This window comes from Canis lupus, chromosome 22 (assembly GCF_048164855.1).
Source record: "Canis lupus baileyi chromosome 22, mCanLup2.hap1, whole genome shotgun sequence".
In the NCBI taxonomy this organism is placed as follows: Eukaryota; Metazoa; Chordata; class Mammalia; order Carnivora; family Canidae; genus Canis; species Canis lupus.
The window spans coordinates 16,517,875-16,540,825 of NC_132859.1; the positions used below are offsets into that span (position 1 = coordinate 16,517,875).

The following is a 22,951-nucleotide window of genomic DNA, read 5'->3' on the forward strand; positions in this document are numbered from 1 at the left end:
GTACACAGGGATGGATTCCCAGAAGAGGTGCCCACAGTGAGGGCTGCTGCCTGGCAGGGCAAAATTAGAACAGCAAGTGAGGCATGGTACGCAGCAGCACAGAGGCAAAAGAGGGCCCCATGAGGCAGGGAACTGGGGTTCATAACCACAGAAGCTGTCCACAGTAAGCATCAGGTTTTCTCATGCCAGGACCCAAGGCTGAGAAGACACTCAAAACCCACTAGCACTGGCAGCCAGCATGGTCAGGAGCCCAGTTTCCTAAGAATCTGGAAAATTTGTTTTTGAATGTGTCCAGCCACTATCAGCTTTTAAATGACAGAAGGTATATCTTATAGACTCATCCACACAATTTGGGCACAGGAATTGGTATCAGTCTGACATGGTTTGAGCATGACGACAGAGATCCATCTGCTTCACACATTCTCCACACCCTCCAAATGTCCTACTATGCTGCCCTTAATGCCACCAATGTGTGACTGCTTAACCCTATAGGTGGAGCAGTGCTCTCTCTTTCTAAAAGCAAACATCACCAAACAAGACCATGTATCATGTCTCATTACCTTAGTTTACTGGAAAGTTACATGTGCTTCCTCTCTGATAGATGATATAAGTAGAGCTTTAGGCACCAGTGTCATATTGACTTGGGGCAGGAATTATGGTGGCCCCAAATCTCCTATATAGGAGCCCATTTGGTTGGAAGTGTTCCAGGTGACTTGTTTTGGAACTGTGGCTACATAGTGAGTCCTCAGTCTTTAATAAGAGTGAGTAGTTCTGATCAATAGCAGTGGCAAAGTTTTCTAAAAACACTTTTCTCACATTTTCCCACTGGACTGAGAAAACAAATCGTAATATGAGGTTGAGGATGATTTTCATCATTATTCATAATATTTTTTTGTACTCATATTTATCAGCTGCAATGATATATTTACATTATATATCATGTAACATATAACCATTACTGTTTTACACTTTCACATTTAGAAAATGATTCTTTTTTTTTTAATTTTTTTTATTATTAGAGTTCAATTTGCCAACATTTAGCATAACACCCAGTGCTATTCATAGTATTTTGAAGAGTGGCTACACAGAGTAGCCAACCCTACCTCCAAAAGCAGATCTTTGTGACCCTAAGGTCTTGATAAAAGAGACCCCAGCATGGTGGGGGTGAACAGTAAGGGTTATTGCAGGGCAGAGGAAAGTAAAATGATATAGGTGCTTAAAGGCCGACTCAAATATTTCGTCAACCTTTCCCTTTTCCCCCATGGGCTCTGTAACAAAGGAGTGGTGGGACATGTCTGGAAGCAAAACCCCAGGAAAAGCTACAGTTTCAAGAAAGATCCTTGGCTGGTCTCTGACTTGAATTCCTCTAGGTAGGAGGGCTGGGATTACCTAATGGAAAATTAGGGTGGAGAAGAGGTAGGCGGTTGTTCAAAGAGGAAAAAGATGCAAGTGCAATTTTAAAAAATGCTATATTCATGATATCTAATTAAAATAAAAACAAATCACTAAAGAGTCTTAAATTTTAAAATAAATAAGCAATATATAACCATCTTGATATTTCTGATGATGGTGCAGTAAAGCAGAAATGATTTACTTTTCTTTAGGAAAAACAAATAGCCAACATAAAAGCCAGGAAGGTAAAATCTAGATCTTGAATGTTAAATCCTTTTTACTCTTATTATGAATAATTTCAGCCTCCTCTCTCCTATTCCAAGGATCATTCACCCTCCCACAAACAAAAACAAGCAAAAATAAAAACACCACCAAAAGAAGAAAAGAAAGGAGAGAAAGAAAGAAGGAAGTGAAGGAAGTGAAGGAAGGGAAGGGGAAGGAAGGGAAGCGGAAGGGAGAGGAGGGGAGGAAAGAAGGGGAGTAAAAGAGGGAAGGAAGGAGGGAAAGGAGGGAAGAAGGGAAGGAAGGAGGGAGAGAAGGAGGGAGGGTAGGAAGGAGGAAAGAAGGAGGGAGGGAAGAATGGAAGAAGGGAGGGAAGGAGAAGAGAAGAAGAGAAGGGAAGAAGGGAAGGAAGGTAGGAAAGAAGGAATGAGTGGGAAAGAAGGAAGGAAGGAGGGAGGGAGGGAGGGAGGGAGGGAGGGAGGGAAGGAAGGAAGGAAGGAAGGAAGGAAGGAAGGAAGGAAGGAAGGAAGGAAGGAAGGAAGGAAGGAAGGAAAGTGGGTGGGTATTAAAATCCCATGAACTTCAAACTACTTCCTTTCATTCCCCAGAGTTTCTGTGAATGTCCGAGTGATGGCCTTTTAGCTCTTGGCTCTAAGTCCTGATTGTTAATCCCAGACTGGGTCTGGAGGGAAGAAGCTGGGACAGTTCACAGCAAAGAGATGTGTGCCAAGAAGTGGGGGCGGAGCACAAGGAGCTGAAATTCTAGGGCTGGGTGGGCTTAAAGTGCCCTTGCATGTGGGCCTAGAGGATCAGAGTAAGTGACTTCCAACTCCAGAGCCGGAGAGGAGAATCTCCCACACCCCAAACTTGTTCTACACTCTATTTCCTGTCTAACCATTAGTGATTCTCATTCCTTTGGGTTAACATTGCCCATGGTAGGTTTGGAACCACTAGCTACAGGGCAGACTGTTATCTGACATGAATTGCATCTCAAAACGGTCTGGTTTGGGGAATATAGTGAGAATGTGCCCCCTAAGAGAGCACTTGTGGATTTGAGAACTTGAAAGAGCAGAAAGAGTTGGAAAAAGAAATTCAGAACCTCAAGCAACTAAACACTCAATCACACTAAGCAAATTCTTAGAGTCTCCACCCCTTATTCTCTGAAAGCTTTCACAATGCAAGCCCCCATCCTCTTCCTCTCTCCTGTGTGCCTATCTTCAGGAGGCCTGGGGCAATGACAAGAAGTCCTGCACACAGGCACGGCCCCCGCAACACATGGGACATTCCTGGCGTCGAGCTACAGCAGAAGACCCAGATCCTCACTCAGGAAATTTTCCTGGAGAAACACGCTTTTAGGTAGACAGAGAATGAATCCTTCCTCTCTCAGGGTCTCCATCTCCATCCCAGCAGGTGAAGAGACAGCAGTTCCTGCCATCCATCCACCAGATGGACCTGAAGAGACACCCCAGAGGAAAGGTTAAATCCCATTTCCATTTCCCTGTCACTCCTGTTTCTTCTCCCATTCACATCCCATGTCTTGTTCACTGGCCCATCCTCAGTGTCTAGATAATCAAGAGGAGGGGGTTAAAGATGGGATAGAAGCCAGCCAAGACCCTCTAGATGCCTGGGTGGTTACTAGGGTCTCATCACCCACACCCACTTGGAGATGCCCTGTTCACAGCCAAACCCCCGGCTGCTGGGGTACCTATTACACAATAAGGCCGAAGTTTCCTTAGAGCATTTGGCCTGAGCATCAGACAGAAGCGTCTCTGGCTTCAGGTAAAGAATGACATGCTAAGCGTTTCCTGGCAGCCCAGAGAGCGAGCCTGAATACCTACCCATGTTCTCAAGCTACATAAGTCCAGGATAAACTGTACTGCCACAAAGGAAATCATAAATAATGCATCCTAAGACCAGGACTTCAATATCTTTGAAGGGTTTCATTTCTCCTCCCTTCCAACTTTGATATATGTACTTACTTAACAAGGGTCTGGGGAGGGTTAATTGAATTAATATATGTAAAGTGCTTTGAGTTTGAAGAGAATACGCAATATAAATGGAAGTGTCACTAAAAAGGTTAATCTAATTTACATCTAACACTTTCAGTTCATGGTGTTAATGAACTATATCCTTTTAGAGAGTGATTAATTTATAGAAATGTGATTATTTTTCCTAATGCTATATATGGGTCAGCTTCTCCTATTACTATATCTAACTTTATAGGAGAATTCAGCATTTTATAAATTAAAACAATAAATCAAACACCCCTGTAATGGCTATATTTCATTAATTACAAGGAGACATGCATTAGATTAACATTTATCTGTTTTAATTAATTTGCTGCAATGCAGCTATCCATGCAAATTGGAAAACGACACATCAACTTGACATAATATTAACAGTTTTGACTGGTTCTTCCCGGAACATTTATGGACCTGCAGCTGTTGCATTCTTGGGTAACCATGGTGACCACCAGCTGTGTGACATATGCAGGCTGTACATCAAAGAGTTGGGAAGGAACTTAACACTAAATTCAAACTTCTCCTGAAAATATACTTAACTAAATAGGTAAGGCAGTGTAAAAGAAAATGATGCGGGGTTCTGTTTGGGGGAGTTGAGTCTCAAAGTCTCAAAACAAATTTCTTAAATCTGATCACCTTCCTTTCGTAGACACTTTATCCTTGCAAAGGGCATTCAGAGCCACTTCCATGTGGATACTCAGAACTTTTGTGGGTAGAGGAGGGAGGGGGCACAAAGCCGACCCCAGAGGAGTGAATGATTTGCCCCCTAGCTTCACACTGATCAGTGGGTCCAGGTCACAAGACGTCATTCTCCACAGTGACTTCTGTCAGACTTGTTTGAAGACTGCAGATTTAACTATACACTACAACAGACATCATGGACATGCAAAGTGGTGTAAGTCACAAAAATGATACTTTTTTTTTTTAAAGTCAGTCAAATTTCAGCCATTCAAGATTTTTATTTTTTTTAAGATTTTATTTATTTATTCATGAGAGACACACAGAGAGAGAGAGGCAGAGACACAGGCAGAGGGAGAAGCAGGCTCCATGCGGGGAGCCCGATGCGGGACTTGATCCTGGGACTCCAGGACCATGCCCCAGGCAGAAGGCAGCACTAAACTGCTGAGCCACCCAGGGATCCCCAAGCAAGCATTTTTAGGGCAATAAGAGTAGCACTTATAGCCTTTCTCAGTGAGAATTCCAATGGCATCTGCCGGACTTGACGCCCTCACACATTTTGGTGTGGTTAATGTTCTCCTAACTCATCTGTAGAGCTCAGTGTTTTCAACTTTTAAAGTGAATGCCATTAATTGGTTTGGAAAGTCAGATAACTAAAAGGGGGAGGCCTGATGAGCAGTTCCTACCAGTGCCCAAGGGCAGGAAGGGGCACTCACCAGGAGAAATGTGCAAGAGCAGAGCCCTGAGGGACTCACAGCCTTCATGGGTGGCACCACCCAGCACACATTCACCACCCCCACACTCAGCATTCACTATGAACCTTGGGCAGTGCTGGACACTGGTCACACAGAGGTGACCGGGATTCTTTCTCCGGGAGGGCCTCACAGTCTACCTGGGGAGGCAGGAAGGCAATAGGCCTTTTTTTTTTTTTTTTTTAAGATTTTATTTATTTATTTATTCATGCAACACAGAGAGAGAAGCAGAGACACAGGCAGAGGGAGAAGCAGGCTCCGCGGGGAGAGCCCCATACAGATCCCAGGACCCAGGACCACGACCTGAGCCAAAGGCAGATGCTCAACCGCTGAGCCACCCAGGTGTCCTGGCAATAGGCACTTTGATGGGGGAACTAGAAGTGGTAAAATATGGAACAGGTCACCACCTGGAAGCAGCTTTGTAACCTACGTTAAAGAAACAAAGCATTCTTTGGGGAATTGTTAGTAGCCAATGGGAGTACTTCTCAGATTTGGCTGGGCATCAGAAATACCTGAGAGCTTTGAGGCAACCTGGTGGCTCAGTTAAGCTTCTGCCTTTGGCTCAGGTCATGATCCCAGAGTCCTGAGATAGAGTCCTGAGACAGAGGCCTGCATCAGGCTCCCGGCTCCATGAAGGTCGGCCTCAAGGTGAGCTTAACCTTCCTGGCCTTGGTTTTCTTACCTTTAATAAGAGCATACTTATTATCCCCATTGAGTTGAGTAGCTAGAAGGCTAAATGAGTATTAATACCTATAAAGCACTCAGAGCAGTGCCTAGAAATAGTCAGCTCTTGGTAGATGGCTGTATTTGCTATCTGGAAATTGCTGGAAAATTCTTTGAGAAGAGAGGAGGCCTGATGAGAAGTGAGGGGAAAACCATCAACTTTTATGGCAGAGTTTGGAACTATCTTGAGAGGTACTATCATCAGAGGTGAGGCTCCCTGTTCTCAGAAAGCAAGTGGGCCTTCATGTACCCCTGCTTCAGAGGCGGCTTGGGTTATAAAAGTGCAGGCACAAGTTCTCTGCAGATGCTTCCTGTCCTAGCCTTTGCCCTATGAATATGTGAGCTGCTAGAAGGGGTTAAGGTAGGGATGGGAGAGGCAGAAATGTGGGAGAGAGCCTGGTTTCCTCTAGAACAGGAACTGGTGTCCTCCTCCCTCTCATAACCCCCACAGCACCTCTTCCAATCCCAGGGCAGTGGCTACAGCATGTGGCAGAAGGATTAGATTTCCAGTACTAGGGTCCCCATGGCAGCAAAGATCCTGCTGTCTCTGGAAGTAGAGAGTCAGGGACATCGAGGGGCCATGCTGTTCAGATAGTGGGTATCACAAGTGGTAGCCTGTGACAGAGAGAAACTTGAAGCCATTCCAAGAGTGCAAAGCTATTCTCAAAACCCTGGGGCCCTACCAGCCCCTAGTATGAATGGTGCAGGATGGATTCATGAGGACTAGGATGGAATTTCCTGTAGGCCTGGTGAGACTGGAGTTAGTGCTACCCTTCCTGATAGCAGTGTGAGGGAGGGGTGAGGAGGAGGTAAAAATTAAAATTTAGCACTTTCATTGCAACACCTGCTGAATAAGGTAGTAGCAATGAGCACAGAGAGACATGGGAAGGATTCTAGATATTCTAGATATTCATGGATAGAATCAACTGGACATGATGAAGGATGGGGTGTGATGGAGGAGAGAGAAGCATGCTGGAGGAGTCCTGGGGCTCTGACTTGGGTGAGTGCACATCCAAATGAAGGCCACAGACAGAGTAACAGCAGATTCCTGGAGGGAGGTAAGAGGTGGGGCATACATGGGACTGATGGTCCCCCAAAGCATCCTAGAGGAGGCAGACATCGATGAGCCTCTGAGCAGGGCTCAAGATGAGCTAGAAAAATTGGTCAGGGCCAGAGATGACCCTGGGAGAGCTGATGCAAGCAGAGGGCATTGAGCTGGGGACAAGCAAGGTCCTGAGAATGTGTAAGGACAAGAGCCGGTTCCAAGGATTAGAAAACCACTTAAGGGGGCAGCCCCAGTGGCGCAGCGGTTTAGCACCGCCTGCAGCCCAGGGCATGATCCTGGAGACCCGGGATCGAGTCCCACGTCAGGCTCTCTGTGTGGTGCCTCTTCTCCCTCTACCTGTGTCTCTGCCTCTCTCTTTCTCTGTCTCTATGAATAAATAAAATAAAATCTTTAAAAAAAAAAAAAGAAAAGAAAAGAAAACCACTAAGGGATAGCAGAAGTGGGCTTTGGGTGACATCGTCCAAGACATCACTTGGCTCTCTGGGGCAGGATTACAATCACCTACAAGCAGTAAGACCCCCTGGTCTGATTTCTGGCTCTGTTGCTGCAGGCCCTGTGGGGTTCCTTTACCAACCCATAAACTGGGTATTTGTGAAAAGAACAATTGACATATATAATCATGCCATGCCATGAGAAGAAAAGGCAGCCTTATGAGTAGTCAGGCACCTGCTACTCCATCTACACCATCTCCTCCCACTCTTGCCATGTTCACTTTTCAGCATCCCCACCTCATTCTCCCCAGCATCCAGTCTAATATATTTGAAAGCGTTCATGGTATCCTTTATTCATCCTAATGAAGGACTCAGAAGAAGGCCATGCTTAACCCAAATGAAAGACCAGCTACAGAGCTCTTTCTGGTGCAGGAGACCCCTACAAGCACATCTCAGGCCACGCAATGCAGACAGCTGCCTTCTCTGTGTGGGGCCAAGCATGACTGTGATGGGAGGTGAGAAAGGCTTCGAGCTGCCTGGACCAGAAGCCAGAAGCCATGCTTACTCCTCATGGCGAAGCGAATCAGAGAAAGGCTTGAAAAGAAACGGACTCTTTTAGCAATTTTGTGGTGAAGCCCAAATGTTCTCAGACAGTGAGGAGATGCCTTTTCAAGGTAGGAAGAGCCTCTCTGACTCCACTCAGACCCTTCCCCGAGCAGACATCACATCACTCTGGTCGGTAAGCCCAGGTGATGTGGGAAATCCATGTCTATCACACTGTTCTGGGTTCAAATGTCAGTTCTACAACCTCTAAGCTGTGAGACCATGAGCAAGTTACTTCACTTCTCTGGGCCTCAGTTTTCTCAGTAAAGATGGGATAGTCAAAAAAAAAAAAGATGGGATAGTCATTCTACCTGCATCACAGGGTTGGGGTTAAGACCAAACTAATGGACGCCTGTGAAATGCTGAAAAAAGTGCCTGGCACACAGTGTGCATTCAATAAACATTTGTTCTTTTATTAGCTCTGTAATCTGTATGCAGAAATGTAGTCTCTCTCAAAAAAAAAAAAAGGGAAAGAAAGAAAAGAAAAAAATGGGGTGCCTGGGTAGGTCAGTCAGTTAAGCGTCTGACTCTTGATTTACACTCAGGTCATGATCTCTAGGTCATGATATCAAGTCCTGTTTCAGGCTCTGCGCTGGGCACGGAGCCTACTTGGGATTCTCTCTCTCTCCCCCCTCCCCTGCCTTTAAAAGAAAAAAAAAAAAGGAAAACAAAGAAACACATTTGGCCAAGGCTGAGCTCCCTCTTGACTCCTACCTGTGTGCCAATCATGTGCATTCTTACCAGCCTGCATTCACCGTCCTGCCCCCCTCCTATCTGCTTACCCAGCTCCTACTCACCCATCAAGCCCCCTTTCATTTTCTCGGTAAATCTTTCCTGACTTCTCCCATCCTTGCCAATTTCTTCTTTTTCTCCAAGATTTTTCTGAGGTCTCTAGTGCACAATCTACCCTTTCCCCGTCAGCTATGAAGTTCTCCAATAGTTCGTGTCATGTGTGATGTCTGCCCTACACAGAGTGTGAGCTCTTTGATATCTGGAACTTGCTTTATCTTTTTGTTCCCCTCACGGAGAATAACAGAAGACTAAGAAGTAGCTCCTGGCTGATAAGGCTAAAGAACAGGGCCCAGCGCATGTTTGCATTGGCCTCTCACCCAAGGCACCCTTCTCTGTCACCCCCCAGCCCCGCCTTCTGCTGATGCTCCCTCAAAGCCCACTGCATGACCGTTGTGGATGAATGTCTGCGTCCCCTCAAGATTCATATGTTGAAACCCTATCCCCAAAGTAACGGCATTAGGAGGTGGGGTCCTTGGGAGGTGATTGCAGTAAGAGGGGGCCATGGGGGTGGAGCCCCCTATCAATGGGATTAGTGCTCTTATAAAAGTCAGGAGAAAGCCTGCTTCTTCTCTCTGCCCTCTACTCTTTGTGTGGGTACAATGAGAAGCCGGCAGTCTGCAACCTGGAAGAGACTCTCACCAGAACCCGACCCTCCTGGCATCCCGATCTCAGACTTCCAGCCCCCAGACTGTTAGAAATCAATTGCTGTTGCTTACAAGCTACAAAGTCCCCAGGATTTGTGTCACAGCAGCCCCACCTGGTTAAGATGATGTCCCTCCACCCTACACAGTCCATGTCTTGAGCTCAGCAGCCTTCCCCCAATTCAATCCTCTCCTGGCCCATCTCAAACTTACCATGCCAACAGAAGCACTTCCACAAGGTCCAGTTAGTGGTGGGCCAGACAACCAATAACAAAAATAATCTGTTTCAAGCTGCCATTTGGTTTCGTACCTTGGGTTACCTTCTTCTATATAAACAGTCATCATCAGAGAGGTTGTCTTAAGTAAAACCAGAATGTGTCTCTGCTTCCTGGAATAGCAGGGCTCGGAAGAAAGTGCTAACTGGGTAGGGAACTCTCCTAACAGCCCCAACCAACCACAGATCTTTCCTCCAGAGACCAGAACCCGCACACCTCCAGATCTGGCTCACCGAGACACGTTTATTTACTTATACAGCACACATTGCTGAGTCCTTCCTCTAGGCTCTCCCTACATTAAGTACCAGGGCTTTTGAGATGAGTGAGAAGGGGGCCCTGGCCTCGAAGGTGTCCACAGAGTAATGAAAGTGGTAAATGTTTTCTTTTTTTTTAAGATTTTTTTTTTTCATGAGAGCCACAGAGAGAGAGAGGTAGAGACCTAGGTAAAGGGAAAAGTAGGCTCCTGAGGGGAGCTCGATGTGAGACTCCATCCCAGGACCCCAGGATCACAACCTGAGCCGAAGGCAGACACTCAACCACTGAGCCACCCAGGCATCCCAGTAAATGTTTTCACAATTCAAGCCAAACGTGTATAAATGTGCACTTACATTTATATACAGTATTTTCCACACATATGCACATAGAGAAAATAGAGCTTGGGCTGAGAAAAGACATGAACAAAGCTACTGAACTGCCAAGAGGTCAGCAAGAGGAGGTTACACCAAATCTCAGACTCTAGAACCATGTTTACGTGACTAAGAATTACAGTCACTACGTATTTAGTGCCATTTGCATGTCATAAACTGGGCTAAATGATTTCTAAGCCCTCTCCAGACAACCACCTTGCAAGATAGATTTTTTTGTATCCTCCTTTTATAGATAAGGAAACTGAGGCTCAGAAAGCTTAGCTAGTTTATTCAAGATTATCTAAGTAGGAAGCAGTAAGACCAGGACTAGAACCTGGGTTTCTCTAAGTTCAAATTTTACTCCATACAGGAGAGGAGAAAGCATCTCAAACATCTACATCAGGAAACAACAGCACCTCGACTGCAAACAGGTGGAGCCACTAAGCCCATCACTACTGACTGCTCAGCTTCCACCTGCAGACCAGGCAGCAGCACGGCCCTAAGAGGCAGGGAGAGGCAGGATGAGATTCCAGCCTTCAAAGCTCACAAAGCGGTGCTGGGGACAGACGAGGAGCACAGGTGTGCCAGAGCGAGAGCCACAGTGTGCTGGGGGTGACCATTCTGGGAGATCAGTCTGGAAAGGTTCCTAGGGGAGGCTATGTCTAAGCCTGACCATGTGATGAGTAACAGAAGGGATCAGGCTGAGGAAGGTGACCTTTCAGTCTGAAAACATAGTCCAGAGGATCCATGAGCACATCCTGGTCCAGCAACCAGAGGGTTACATTCGGGATGAATGGAAGCTGGTCTTTTCAAGGAATCCAAGAAGTGTTCATCTTTTTTGAATAGCCAAGACAGAGAGGAGCAGAGGGAAGTGGTTATAATCACTGTCTGGGCACCAGATTATTTCAGAAATTGGGAATATGTTTGCACTGCAAGTTCAGTGGTTCTGTGAAAATCCCAAATAGTTGTACGGCATTAGCTGCTCAAATCCCTGCAGCAAGAAGCAAGGAATACAAAGGCCAAATGAGCCGTGCACCACAGACCTTACAGGAGCCCAAAGCTGGGAAGGCATGTTTCCAGACAGTTGTCCGGAGGGCACATTCAACTCTTGCCAGCCACGCTCCCTATTTTCTTCTACACGTGATACAGAATTGTATGCAGGAAGAAAACTATGTTTTGTTCAGTCTTCTTCACACGTCTCCTGACTTCTCTCTTTCTCAATGACGGGAGTAACAATGCAACGAACCTTAGAAACGGCAGTCAGGGGCAGTAGGAAACATACCTTTACTATTTATTGCACATGTTCTTCAGAGATTATGTGAGATTTGGGAACGTAAAATGCAAGTGCATTGTCATAAGGAAAGTCAGTCCTGTAAATACCGACTAAAGTGTCATAATGAATGTCTCTGTTTTGATCAACTATTACACATTTGTCTTTTAAAAAAAAAAAAAATGCAGCTAACAGCGCTCTTTGCAGCCCCCCAGTGGTTAGAAGGGGAAAGAAAGAAGAAGGGGGACTCAGCAACTCTCATTCCTCTAGGGTCAATCAACTTTTTACATTGGAAAGACAAATGGCTTGTTTTCACCGCGAAATGAGTATATTCTAAGTGAAGGAGATGAAAAATGTTGGTTAAAATGCAATAATTGTACACATAAACAGTGAATCACTGGTAGCCCGGATTTTTTTTTTCTTTTTCATCTTCCTCTCTTAATCTCTGCAAAGCTTTCTATTCTGACCTGAGAACTCTGCAGTGCATAAGCACACCAGGTCCTTTACCCAAACAAGCTTTCCCTTTTTCCTCACTTGAGGCAAGCTCTCCTGTTTGCAGACATCTGCTTATAAATACACCCTTTGTTCTACTACAAAGTGATGAAAAAAATCTTTAAACACATGTCATCTGCCTGTTTAACAAAGTATCTATATGGGAGAAGGAGGGCAAAAGGTTTGGAAACTCATTGTTTTTAATTCTTGTTTTTACCAAAACGGCAGTCTCTCAGTATGATCCCTCCTATCAGGGACTCCTCTACCACACTTTGAGACATTTTCCTAATGAGATTTTCCTTGTCTTCTAAAAAAAAAAAAAAAAAAAAAGAAAAGAAAAAAGAAACTGCTTCTCAAGAATAGGGGTGTCGTGGCCGGATTGCTGAAAAGAAACAGGATGTCTGCTCGTGAATTAGTTTCAAAAACCATGTCACCAAAAATGTAAGGTTAAAGGATCAGCAGGAACTCTCCTATTCTTCTCAAATGTATCATTCACAAGTTGTGGGAGAAGCATCCCTGAGGTCCGGGGGTAGCAAACTGTCGACCTCTCGCTCTCCTCACCCTGCAGGTATACACACACCCCTCCCTGAGCCCTGGTAAGCTGCAGTCCAAAGCTCGCTTGCAAAACCAGGTTGCCCCTAATCGGGAACCTGTTTATCTACAGGTGCAAACCCCTCCGTGCTTGGACGACGGTCAAACAAGATTTCAGCGACCCCGTTCCCGCCTCTTGGTTACCTGGCAGGTCTGGCCACAGCCCCCAAACCAAGCGCACACCGGGCTCGTCAGCAGCGCGAAGAATCAACAAGTTACCACCCAGCGGGGCGCTCCTGCCTCCCCAGCGCCCCCCGCCACTCGGCTCCCCCTGCTCCTCCCTCGCCCCTCCCCGCCCCGTCCTGCCGGCACGTGACCGCCTCTTTCGGACCCGCCCTCCGGCCGCCCCTACCCCGGCGCCCCCGCCCCCCTTGCACCCAGGCAGCTGTCAAAGTCCGCCGCTCGCCAGCCTACCGTCTCCCCGCAGCGCCGGGCGTTCCCCCGGACCCGGCTTCGCTCTGGGAGCGAGCAGCGGGGAGATCGGGACCGTCCACCGCACCGGGTGGGCGGAGGAGGGGCGCCAGGTGGGCACCAGGTGGGCGCCAGGTGGGCGCCAGGTGGGCGCCTCGGCCCGCAGGTGCCCGAGCGCGGTCGGCTTGGCCGCGGGGGGGCTCGCGTTCCCGGGGGAGCCTGAGGCGAGCCAGAGGGGGTGCTTCCCCGGAGCCTGCAAGTTTCCACCCACCTCCGGGCTGGGGACGCGCTCAGCTCCGTCCTCTGAAGGTGCCGCCGCGGATTCCCCCTCCGTCGGGGCAGGAGCCGACAACCGCCCCCCCCACCCCGGCGCCCGCGCCCTGCTCAAGCAGTCCCCGGGCTGCAGCCCGCGACGCCCCCACCCCTCGCCACAGGCAGCCCCCAAAGTTGTCCAGACCCCGCAGCCCTCCCTTCTCCTCCGTCCCCGGGCCCCGCCCAGGCTTGGGCCGGCGTCTGCAGGTGCAGCCTCTCGGGTCCCGGGCGCAGGGCGCTCACTTCGGGGACCCCGCGCGCGCCGAGGCCGGGGCAGCTGCGGCAAGGGAGGGCGTGCAGACGCGGCGTGAGCCCGGGCGCCCGAGCTGGCACCCGCACGCCCGCCCGGCCTCCCTCCTCCGCCAGGAGGAAACTTCCCCAGCACCCACCTCTAGCCGCGAGGAGGCGGCGCCGCCGGCTGCCCCCGCCGCCGCCGCCGCCGCTGCCGCTCCCCACGCCCAGCGCCAGCAGGAGCGGCACCCAGCACAGCCTCCCGGTCAGCATCCTCGCCGCCGCCGCCGCCGCCGCCGCCCGTCTCGCCCGCTCTCGCCCGCTCTCGCCCGCCGCCTCGCGCTGCCTGCGGGTGCGCTGGGGGCGCCGCCGCGCTCGGCCTCCGCCGCCCGCCGCCCGCCGTCCGCCAGCAGCGGCGCTCACTGGCGCGGACCCGGAGCGGCTCCGGCGCTCACCCCGGGACGGCCCGTGACGTCACGGAGGGAGGGAGGCGGCTCGTGCATATTCATGAGACGCGGACTCGGGCCCCGCTTCCCCGCCTCCGCGCTCCCGGCGCCGCGGCCCCGACCCCAACTTTCCTCCCGCGTCTCCGCGCTCCCGGGCGCTCGAGCTGCAGGGGACTCGGCTCCCGGGGCCGCGGCTGCGGGGAGGAGGGGGCTCGCCTGTCCCCGCTCGGGCTCCCCGGGTAGTTCCCGCGGGGAGGGCGGGCCCCTCGGAAAGCGGTCGCCGGGGCGTGCGCGTGTCTGCGGGGCTGGGGCCGCCCCCGCCACGCCCCTGGAGCCGACGCCCGGGCTGCGGCCCTGCCCTGGGCCCCGCGTCTGGACGCTCCGCGCGCCCGGGCTGGGGAGGGGGGGTGGGGTTGGAGCGGCAGGTGCGGGCTCCCCGAGGCTGGCGGAGCAGACCCGCACAGGCAGGCTGGGGGTTCCGGGCCGGCAGTGCGGACCCAAACTTCCCTGCAGCACGGTACCTCGAGGCAAGGAGTTCCCGCCTCTCTGGGTCACCCCACGTATCTAAGGCCAGGCCGCCTGACGTCATGCCTCGTAACGTTTTATGCCATTAACTGTCAGTGCCCGGAGAGCAGGGGCGACGCGCGTCGGGGGGATCCCCTCCCACCCCAGGCCACGCAAGGCTCGTAAAAGCACCCAGTTAACGTTAACGGCTCAGAATAAACCCTTGCCATAGTTGCAGATATGCGGTGCCAATATCGCGCACAACCCGGGATTCGTAAGGAGTAAAGAAATACAGAAACAAAAGTTAGTTATTCACGGATTCAACACATTTACTGAGCACCTAGACAGGTGGTATTACCTGCCACTGGGCACTGGGCTCGACAGACATCGGAGGTCCAATGGCCAAAAAGAGTTGTCTGTCTTCTCCCAAAGCCTTTGTTTCCCCTCTGAGAAGCGAGAGGGCAGTACAAGGCAATTACAGTGCTCTGGAAATGTTATGGTCCCGCACATTCTTTATGTTGCCAGATACGAGCCTATACAAATCAATTAACAAAATGTATATATTGCAACAGTGTCTAAACAGCATCCTATAATTAATAACTGTTGTTTGGGGTGCTCAACAAAGCCATAAAATCCATTAACAGCCCTCCTGCTGCTCAGGCTTCCAGCACCGCCCTGGCAGCTCACCCAGCAGTTCTGAAGGCCAATTCTCCTGCATCTCCCTGATTGGGCTGGCAGGGGAGAGAGGGGCGGCACCCCCCCCCCCCCACCCCAGCAGTGAAGCACGGCGGCTGCAGACAGGCTCAGACCAAGCAGGGCACTTCACTGCAGGTCTCTTTAACCTGCACAACCACCACTCCGCGCTATTATTTTCATTTCACACATAAGGAAATAGAGGCTCCGGTAAGTTAGTAACATCCTTGCTTGCCTAAGATCAAAGACCTAATAAATGCACTAGGCCAACACCAGAATCTTGCATTCTGCCGACTTGGTATCCAGATCTAGAAAAGATGGCAAGGAGAAGGGCAAGCTGACCCAGGCAAAATCGAGGAGACCAGCAAATACAGGAGAAGTATAAATCTGTCTCATTTCCTTCCATTTACACTCCATCCAATTGCATATCTGCCTCGCCTTCATTTTCCCTAACCATTAGACTTCCTTTAATGACTGATCTGCGCTGTCCCTTGATATCATTCTACGGGGTTTCATTAGGACCCGTTGGTTATGGTTAGTCTCAAAATTTTACATGAGATTTCAAATGCAGACTAAATAATGAAAAAGAAGAGAAAATACAGCTGATTGGAAAACATCCCCCACCCAATGTAGCTGATCACCAAGAAAGAACACAACAGAGAGACACCAAAGAGCAGGCCAGTGACCAAGAGGCACAGTATTACTGGCCTCCATCTCCTCCTCTACAAATGGGGTTAGAAACAATGCCTATTGAGGGAGACAAGTACACTAGTGCCCCCCCCCCATTTGTTCATGTCTCCCTAATTCCATTCCCTTCGGATATGCTGTTCTATTTCAACTTAAAGCTTGGCCATATGACTTGCTTTGGCCAGTAGGACAGTCACACGCATGTTTCCTTTTCCTTTCCTTGGACCTCTGCCACCATCATAAGAACAAGGCCAGGCTAACCCTACAGGAGGGTGAGAGACCGTATGGTGCAGAGCTGAGCTGTCCCGCCAGCCAAGGCCAGCCCAGGCTGGTTAGTAGCAATTGACTCCTGGCTGAGCACAGTTACATGAGCAAGCCCAGGAAGATCAGTCACACCTTGCCCACATCAGAGCTGCCCAGCTGACTAAAAGGTTCTTGTATTAAGCTGCTACATTTGGGGCAGGGGTTTGGAGGGGGGTTGATTAAGAAGCATTACACCTACTTCATAAGGTCATTACAAGAGAAAAATGAGAAAACGTATGTGAAATATTCAGTATGTTGCCTGGCACAGTGTCAATGTCCAATAGATATAAAAATGCCCCCCCCCATCTCTATTTCTCAAGTCTCTGAAATGCCACTCATAACTCGGTTTTGTTTGGGAGAAAGGCACCAACCTGGCTGAGGGGATGAAAGTAAGTTCAGCCCTGGAAATACTCCGGCCTCAAGAACTTCAAGTCCACGTCAACTGTGTGGAGTACTGCTGTGCCCGGTGCTTCTTCTGGACCACTGCAGATGCAGAGAGCGGGCAAAGCAACCCAACAGTTAATGCATCACATGGTGCCAGGCTTTGCAGTGGAGGGTTGACATTCCATACTTCCCTTAATCCTTGCAACAGCAGGTATTATTTTTCCCTATTTTATTATAACCAGATTACTGGCTTAGAAAGTTTGAGTAACTTATCTACATTCATGTAATTATGCAGAATATGAATTCGTGTCTGCCTAATTCCAAATTCCATCTTTCTCCCACACATCATTGTTTTGAGAAGGCGTGTAGAAAAAGTAAGCAGTGAAAAATAGTTTTGTATCAGAAAAGGTAGCTTTGGCTATTTGATTTTTTTTTTCGTCTTTATCCACCATCACCTCTGAGTAATAAATAACCAGCTGTCACCAAAGTAGTAATACAAATCTCCAAATTTGTTGAGGTCCTACCCTTTATTTTTGACTTACTATTGGCACATGTTTCTTTAAAGACCAGGCTCAGAATATGGTAAGCAGGATAGTGTAAGGCCTTGGTCACTTTAAGCCCCAAGCCCAGGGGTCCCACCTGGTGGTGCAGTAATGAATTTCAAACAATTTATTTGGGTCAATAGATTTTAATAAATAATTTTCCTGTTCCAGAAAATACAATCTAAGAAGAACAGGCCCAACATAAGACCAGCCAAACCCTCTTGTTTTCACTAAGGTCATTAATGCTTTGCCCAATTAAGCACCAAAACACAGCCCCTGAATAATTTAAACTGGGTAAATGAAGAAAATAAATAAATTACAGCAGCTTGTGGAATCTTCTTTTTAAAAATAAAATTAATCAGATGTTTTCTGTTTTTAATTTAATTCAATTAAAAGTATTTAACTGTAAAAGAAAGGTTGAAAATCTGATCCTTGAAGACCTGAGGCCATTAATTGTTCCCCTCCCTCATCTTGGCAGGTAAAGCCAGGTTTTCATGACCCAAAAGCAATTGGACAGGTTACAGAATTTCTAACATCTCTCAGATGTTTTGATGCTAGTGCAGACACTGCTGCTGCCAAAGGAGCTTTTTAAAGTTTAGGCATTTCTCTTCAGGAAAAAGCAAGACAAGCTTGTTCGTGACCAAATCCAGCTCATGTTCAACACTATTTAGACATGAGTGTTTTATGCTTGGCAAGCCAAAGTGCCCCGACTAAAAACAAATATGTCATTGATTATAGCAAGGAATTAGTCCAGTATTCTCTCCTATACTTCCCTTGGACTTGTGTACCTTGAGGCAATTAAAAACAAAACAAAACACAATCATAAAATCCAATGACACTTCTCCCATTGAGGGATAGAATCTATCTCTCCTGCCCTTGAATCTGAGCAGACTTGTGACTGCTTCTTCCCACAGAATTCAACTGAAGTAATGCTTTGTGACTTTCCAGCCTAGATCATAAAGGTGATGCAACTTCTGCCTTTCTCACTAAGATGCTCACTTTTGAAGCCTAGGGCCACCAGGTACAAAGTCCGACTACCCTGAGGCTGCCATGCTGTGTGGATCTCAGGCCATGTAGGAAGGCCACATGCAGGTGTGCTAAGAGCCCCAGCTGAGTCCAACATTTGAGTCATCCTGGAACCTTCAGATAATTCCATTTCTTAGCTGCTGACTCACCTTCAGCTGTTTGGATCTTGCCAGTTGAGTCCTCTGACATCATGGAACAGAGTGAAGCCATTTCCACTAAGCCCTGCCCAAATCCCTTGACCCACAAAATCCATGAGTGCAATAAAATGACTGTTTATGCCACTAAGTTTTGGGGTGGTTTATAATGCATCACGAATAACTAGAACATACTTATTTTCGTTTGTTCCCTACAATAAAGACAGAGGACAGGAAAGAATACTGAGGTAAGTCCTGTTATTAGTCCCATTTTGTAGCTCAAATGTGGAGACTTGTGAAGGCCAAGAAGAGTGACCAATAGAGCTCCGTGTGAAGAGAGTGACTTCCAGAATCAAACAAAGCTGGATTCCAAACCCAGTTCTACCATTTTCTAACCACGTATGACTCAAGAAAGCTACTTACTCTATTAGGAACTCAGTTTCCTCAGCTACAAATGGACTAATGTAACAAGGTTGTTTTTAAGGTTCAATGAGTTGCAAAGAGCTGAATCTTTTCCCTGCTGGATAGGAGAGGTACAGTAAATAGAGCTATCCACAGTGATAATTCACCCAGGGCTCTACGGGTTGTTGGTGGCCTTTTTCCTGATCCTTAGTCCAGTATTTGGTATTTTTCCATGCAGGCAAAATGTGGACCCGTGGACACACGTGGAGCCATGCCAGCTCAAGCCTCACCAGAACCTTTGCCAACACCGCCAAGGAAAGCATCAGCCCACAGGCACTGCCGGAGCAGTTCAGATATGCTGTGAATACCTACACCTAGCTTTGTTCCACCAAAGGGGATAGGAAAGAATCTACTACTTATTGAGCACCTACTATGAGCCAGCCATTATATACATCACCTCATTTAGTCATCCCACAGCTCTGGAAGGTGATTTATTACTCCCATCAGACACTCATGGAAATTAAGGCTCAAAGAGATTAAGTTATACTGTGCATTAATCAGTGCTCACCAAAGAAGTGGAACCAATGGGAGAGAGACAGAGAGACAGATATATAGATACAAATATCTTTATATCTATATCTGATATAAAAATGATTGATAATAAATATGAAGAGAAAGAGATTGACTTATTATAAGGCTCATGCAATTACAGGGGCTATAATTATGGGATCCTAGACCAAGATCTAGGTCCTTGACCCCCAGGAGAGTCAAATGGTATACTTCTAGTCCTAGTCTGAGAGCCTGGGGACCAGGAGAACCAATGGTGTAGTTTCAGTCCAAAGACAGACAACCTTGAAATCCGGGAAGAGCCAAAATTTTAGTTCAAGTCCAAAAGTAGGAAAAACAAAAAACAGCATCCCGGTTGAAAGGCAAGAGGAACCCTCTCTTACTCTGGAAGGGTCAGCCTTTTTGTTTTATTCAGGCCTTCAACTGATTGGAAGAGGCCCACCCCCGTTAGGGAAGGCCATCTGCCTTATTCAGTCTACTGATTCAAACGTTAATCTCATCCAGAAACACCCTCAGAGGAACACACCCAGAATACCCCATGGCCCAGACAAGTTGACACATAAAATTAACCATCACATACTGCTACAAATGAAGGAACTGGGATTTAAACGGAGGTCTGTCTGCTTCTGAAGTTATACTTTTTTGCAGCCAAATGAGACAATCTGTCCAGCTGCCATCATGACTTTAGGTGCCAGGTTTGGATGGAGACCAAGGTGGGTTGCCCTGAGTCACCCCAATCATAACACCAGTGCAAGTTTTACCCAGCAGCCTTTGTCTTTCAGTAAGCTTTCACAGTTTCTCAGGATGGAATCCTGTCACCCTGCTGCATGAATTGTCACTGGCAGGTCTTCCCCAGAACGTTCCTTCCTACTTCTTTCCTTTCTGTATCTAAGGGCCGGACTTGAGGCCCCTGCCCCAAGCTTTCAGCTGTTTCCACCCTCTTCTACCTGGTGTTCACACAATTAGCTGCTTCATCCCTTCTCCACTATTAGGTACCCTCCAAGGGTCCACAAGACCTATAGCAGAAGGAGGATGCCTGAGTGGCTCAGCGGTTGAGCACCTGTCTTTGGCCCAGGGTGTGATTCCTGGGATCAAGTCCCACATCGGACTCCCTGCATGGAGCCTGCTTCTCCCTCTGCCTGTCTCTCTCTCTCTCTCTCTCTCTCTGTCTTGCATGAATAAATAAATAAAATCTTTAAAAAAAAAAAAAAGACCTATAGCAGAAGGCCAAAGTTCCTTACCTATATTCAAGACTCTTATCAGCCTGGCTTTCACCTCCATTGATAACCTGACTTTCATTATGTATAAACTATGCTTCTGGCTGCTGTTGACACTGTCAGAAAGCTCTATGCCAATCATGTCTCTGTACATTTGCTTACACTATATCGTCTACTCTGTGGGTTAAACTGAACCTTCCACCACCCCAAATTCGTATGTTGAAGTCCTAACTCCCAGTACCTCAGAATGTGTCTCTATCTACAGAGAGGGTCTTTAAAGAGGTAAATAAGGTAAAATGAGGTCACTATGATGGGCCTTAATCCAATACGACTGATTTCCTTATTAGAAAAGGAAATTTGGACACACACATAACAGAGGGAAGCCCCTGTGAAGATACAGGAAGAAGACAGCCATCTACAAGCCAATAAGAGATGTCTCAGGAGAAAACAACCCTGCCAACATCTAGATCTCAGACTCTAGCCTCCAGAATTGTGAGCAAATAGGTTGTTTAAGGCACCCAGTCTGTGGCAGTATGTTGTGGCAGCCCTCGGATAGGAATACCACTGCCTGCAGTCTCTCTTCCCTCCCCATCTAGCCTACTCTGTCCTACCGCCAATAGATGTTTCTCCTAACTCCCCAGCACGTGTTTATCTTAAAATCTTCCAGAGACCCTCCAGTATATTTGAAGTAAAACAAAATAAGGGAAGGGGGAAGAAATGTGTGGGAAATATCAGAAAGGGAGACAGAACGTAAAGACTGCTAACTCTGGGAAACGAACTAGGGGTGTTGGAAGGGGAGGAGGGCGGGGGGTGGGAGTGAATGGGTGACGGGCACTGGGGGTTATTCTGTATGTTAGTAAATTGAACACCAATAAAAAATTTTAAAAAATGCAAAAAAAAAAAAACAAAAAAAACAACCATTCTTAACTGTGATAAAAAAAAAAAAAAAAAAAAACATTGTAGGCTAACTCACAAAGCCCTATTTGATCTGCTCCTGCTTGCTTCTCAGACCATCTCCTTCTCTACTGGCCTTGGCTCTTTTGGACATGACAAGGTCTTCTCTGCCTTGGGGCTGAACTCCTTTCTGGGATTGTACTTCTGACCTTCCTGGGATTGTACCTCTGACCATCACATGACATTCAGGTGTCATCTTAAATGTCACCTCTCCAGATATTTTCTTATGAATTTACTTGCTCATTTTTTTCTTGTCTCTTCCCAGTAGAATATAGATTTTAGGAGAGGAGAGCCTCATGTGCCTGGCACATGGGTGCTAGATAGTTATTGAATGAATAAATGGTTTACCTTCCTTGAACAGAGTAATTTTTTCCTCATCACTCTTTTCTATATCACCAAACAATGTATTGCAAAACCACTTAAATATACACTCTTCTTATAAAAAATATAGAACTGATATTTTCATGTAGCTTGAGTATTTTGCTGGAAAATTTAAAATATCCTTACTGGTGGGGTGGTGGTAGAGAATAAAAGAGTATCTGAGGAGTTGGTAGGGCAGATATTGTTTTCATTTTATACAGGAAGAAATGGAAGCGAAGATAGGTCACACCCGACTTAAGGTCACACAGCCTGGGCTAGGTTCTAGTTGTCTAGAGTCCTGGTCCAAAGCTCTTTCTCTACATCATGTCCACTTATAATGGGGGTTAATAAGTATATAAATGCCAGTTGCTTAAAACACCTTGAACAGACTGAACTAGGAGTCAAGAAATGCCTTCCACACAAAACATCCCAATGGAGAGCTCTCCTCCATGAAAGAGAAGTGACCAGATAGCATTTCATTGCTTTCCCAATTCAGAGAAAGAGACTACCCATCCCTGCTCCCTTTTTGGAGCCTTCCAGTCTAAGGGTGACAGCTGACTCTCTAGGCTGCTCCAAGGAAATCATTCGACCTAAGTAATTTTTAAGTTTTATGTCTCAATTTCTCAATATTTAAGAAAATTTTTTCCAAGTTGGCGTGGCCATGTATAGTGAATCATGTGTCCAAAGGGGACAGGATATATTGTATCACCTTCACAGGATGTTCTACAACACCCGAGAATGTCAAAAAAACAGTGTTGAGTGGATGGCACATGATAAATGGTATGTATTCACCGGCAGAGGAATTGAAGGACATTAAAACCCAAGCCTTGCTGAAATGGCAAAGTGGGGGGTCTATTCCTGCTTTAGTCAATGAGCAGCAGAATACTGGAAAGTGACTTCACTGTAAAAAAAAAAAAAAATCTTAAGCTATTTTTTGGATTTAGAGTTTGAGGGTGAATACTCTTAAATCAGACTACTAAAATCCAAACTAAGTACATTTCCCTAAAATTGGTCTAAAGGTTGATTTAATGCTGCAACTACTGAGAAGAGAAGAAGAGGGGACAAAGGGTTTTCAGAGAGGAGCTACACAAACAATGATTAAGGATTCTGAGGATTTATACAACACAATGCACATATGAATATGGAACTGTGTACTTTATAAACGGAGATTAGACCTTCTCTTAAACTCTCCATAGATACGAC

The 22,951-nt window shown here is 47.2% G+C and overlaps 1 protein-coding gene and 1 long non-coding RNA gene across 2 annotated transcripts in view; one reads left to right on the top strand and one right to left on the bottom strand.

Moving 5' to 3' along the window:
* Positions 1-13,804, bottom strand: part of CLSTN2 (calsyntenin 2) — a 613,123-nt gene extending 599,319 nt beyond the window's left edge. Inside the window, exon 1 of the mRNA XM_072792507.1 lies at positions 13,688-13,804. Coding sequence (XP_072648608.1) covers positions 13,688-13,802 — 115 coding nt within the window. The 5' untranslated portion in view covers positions 13,803-13,804. The remainder of the gene's footprint in view (positions 1-13,687) is intronic.
* Positions 13,805-14,413: 609 nt separating this feature from the next.
* LOC140613940 (uncharacterized) lies at positions 14,414-20,343 on the top strand. Its single transcript, XR_012014871.1, has 3 exons — positions 14,414-15,382; positions 16,526-16,757; positions 18,889-20,343. It is a non-coding gene; the product is annotated as an uncharacterized lncRNA (long non-coding RNA).
* The last annotated feature ends 2,608 nt before the right edge of the window (positions 20,344-22,951 follow it).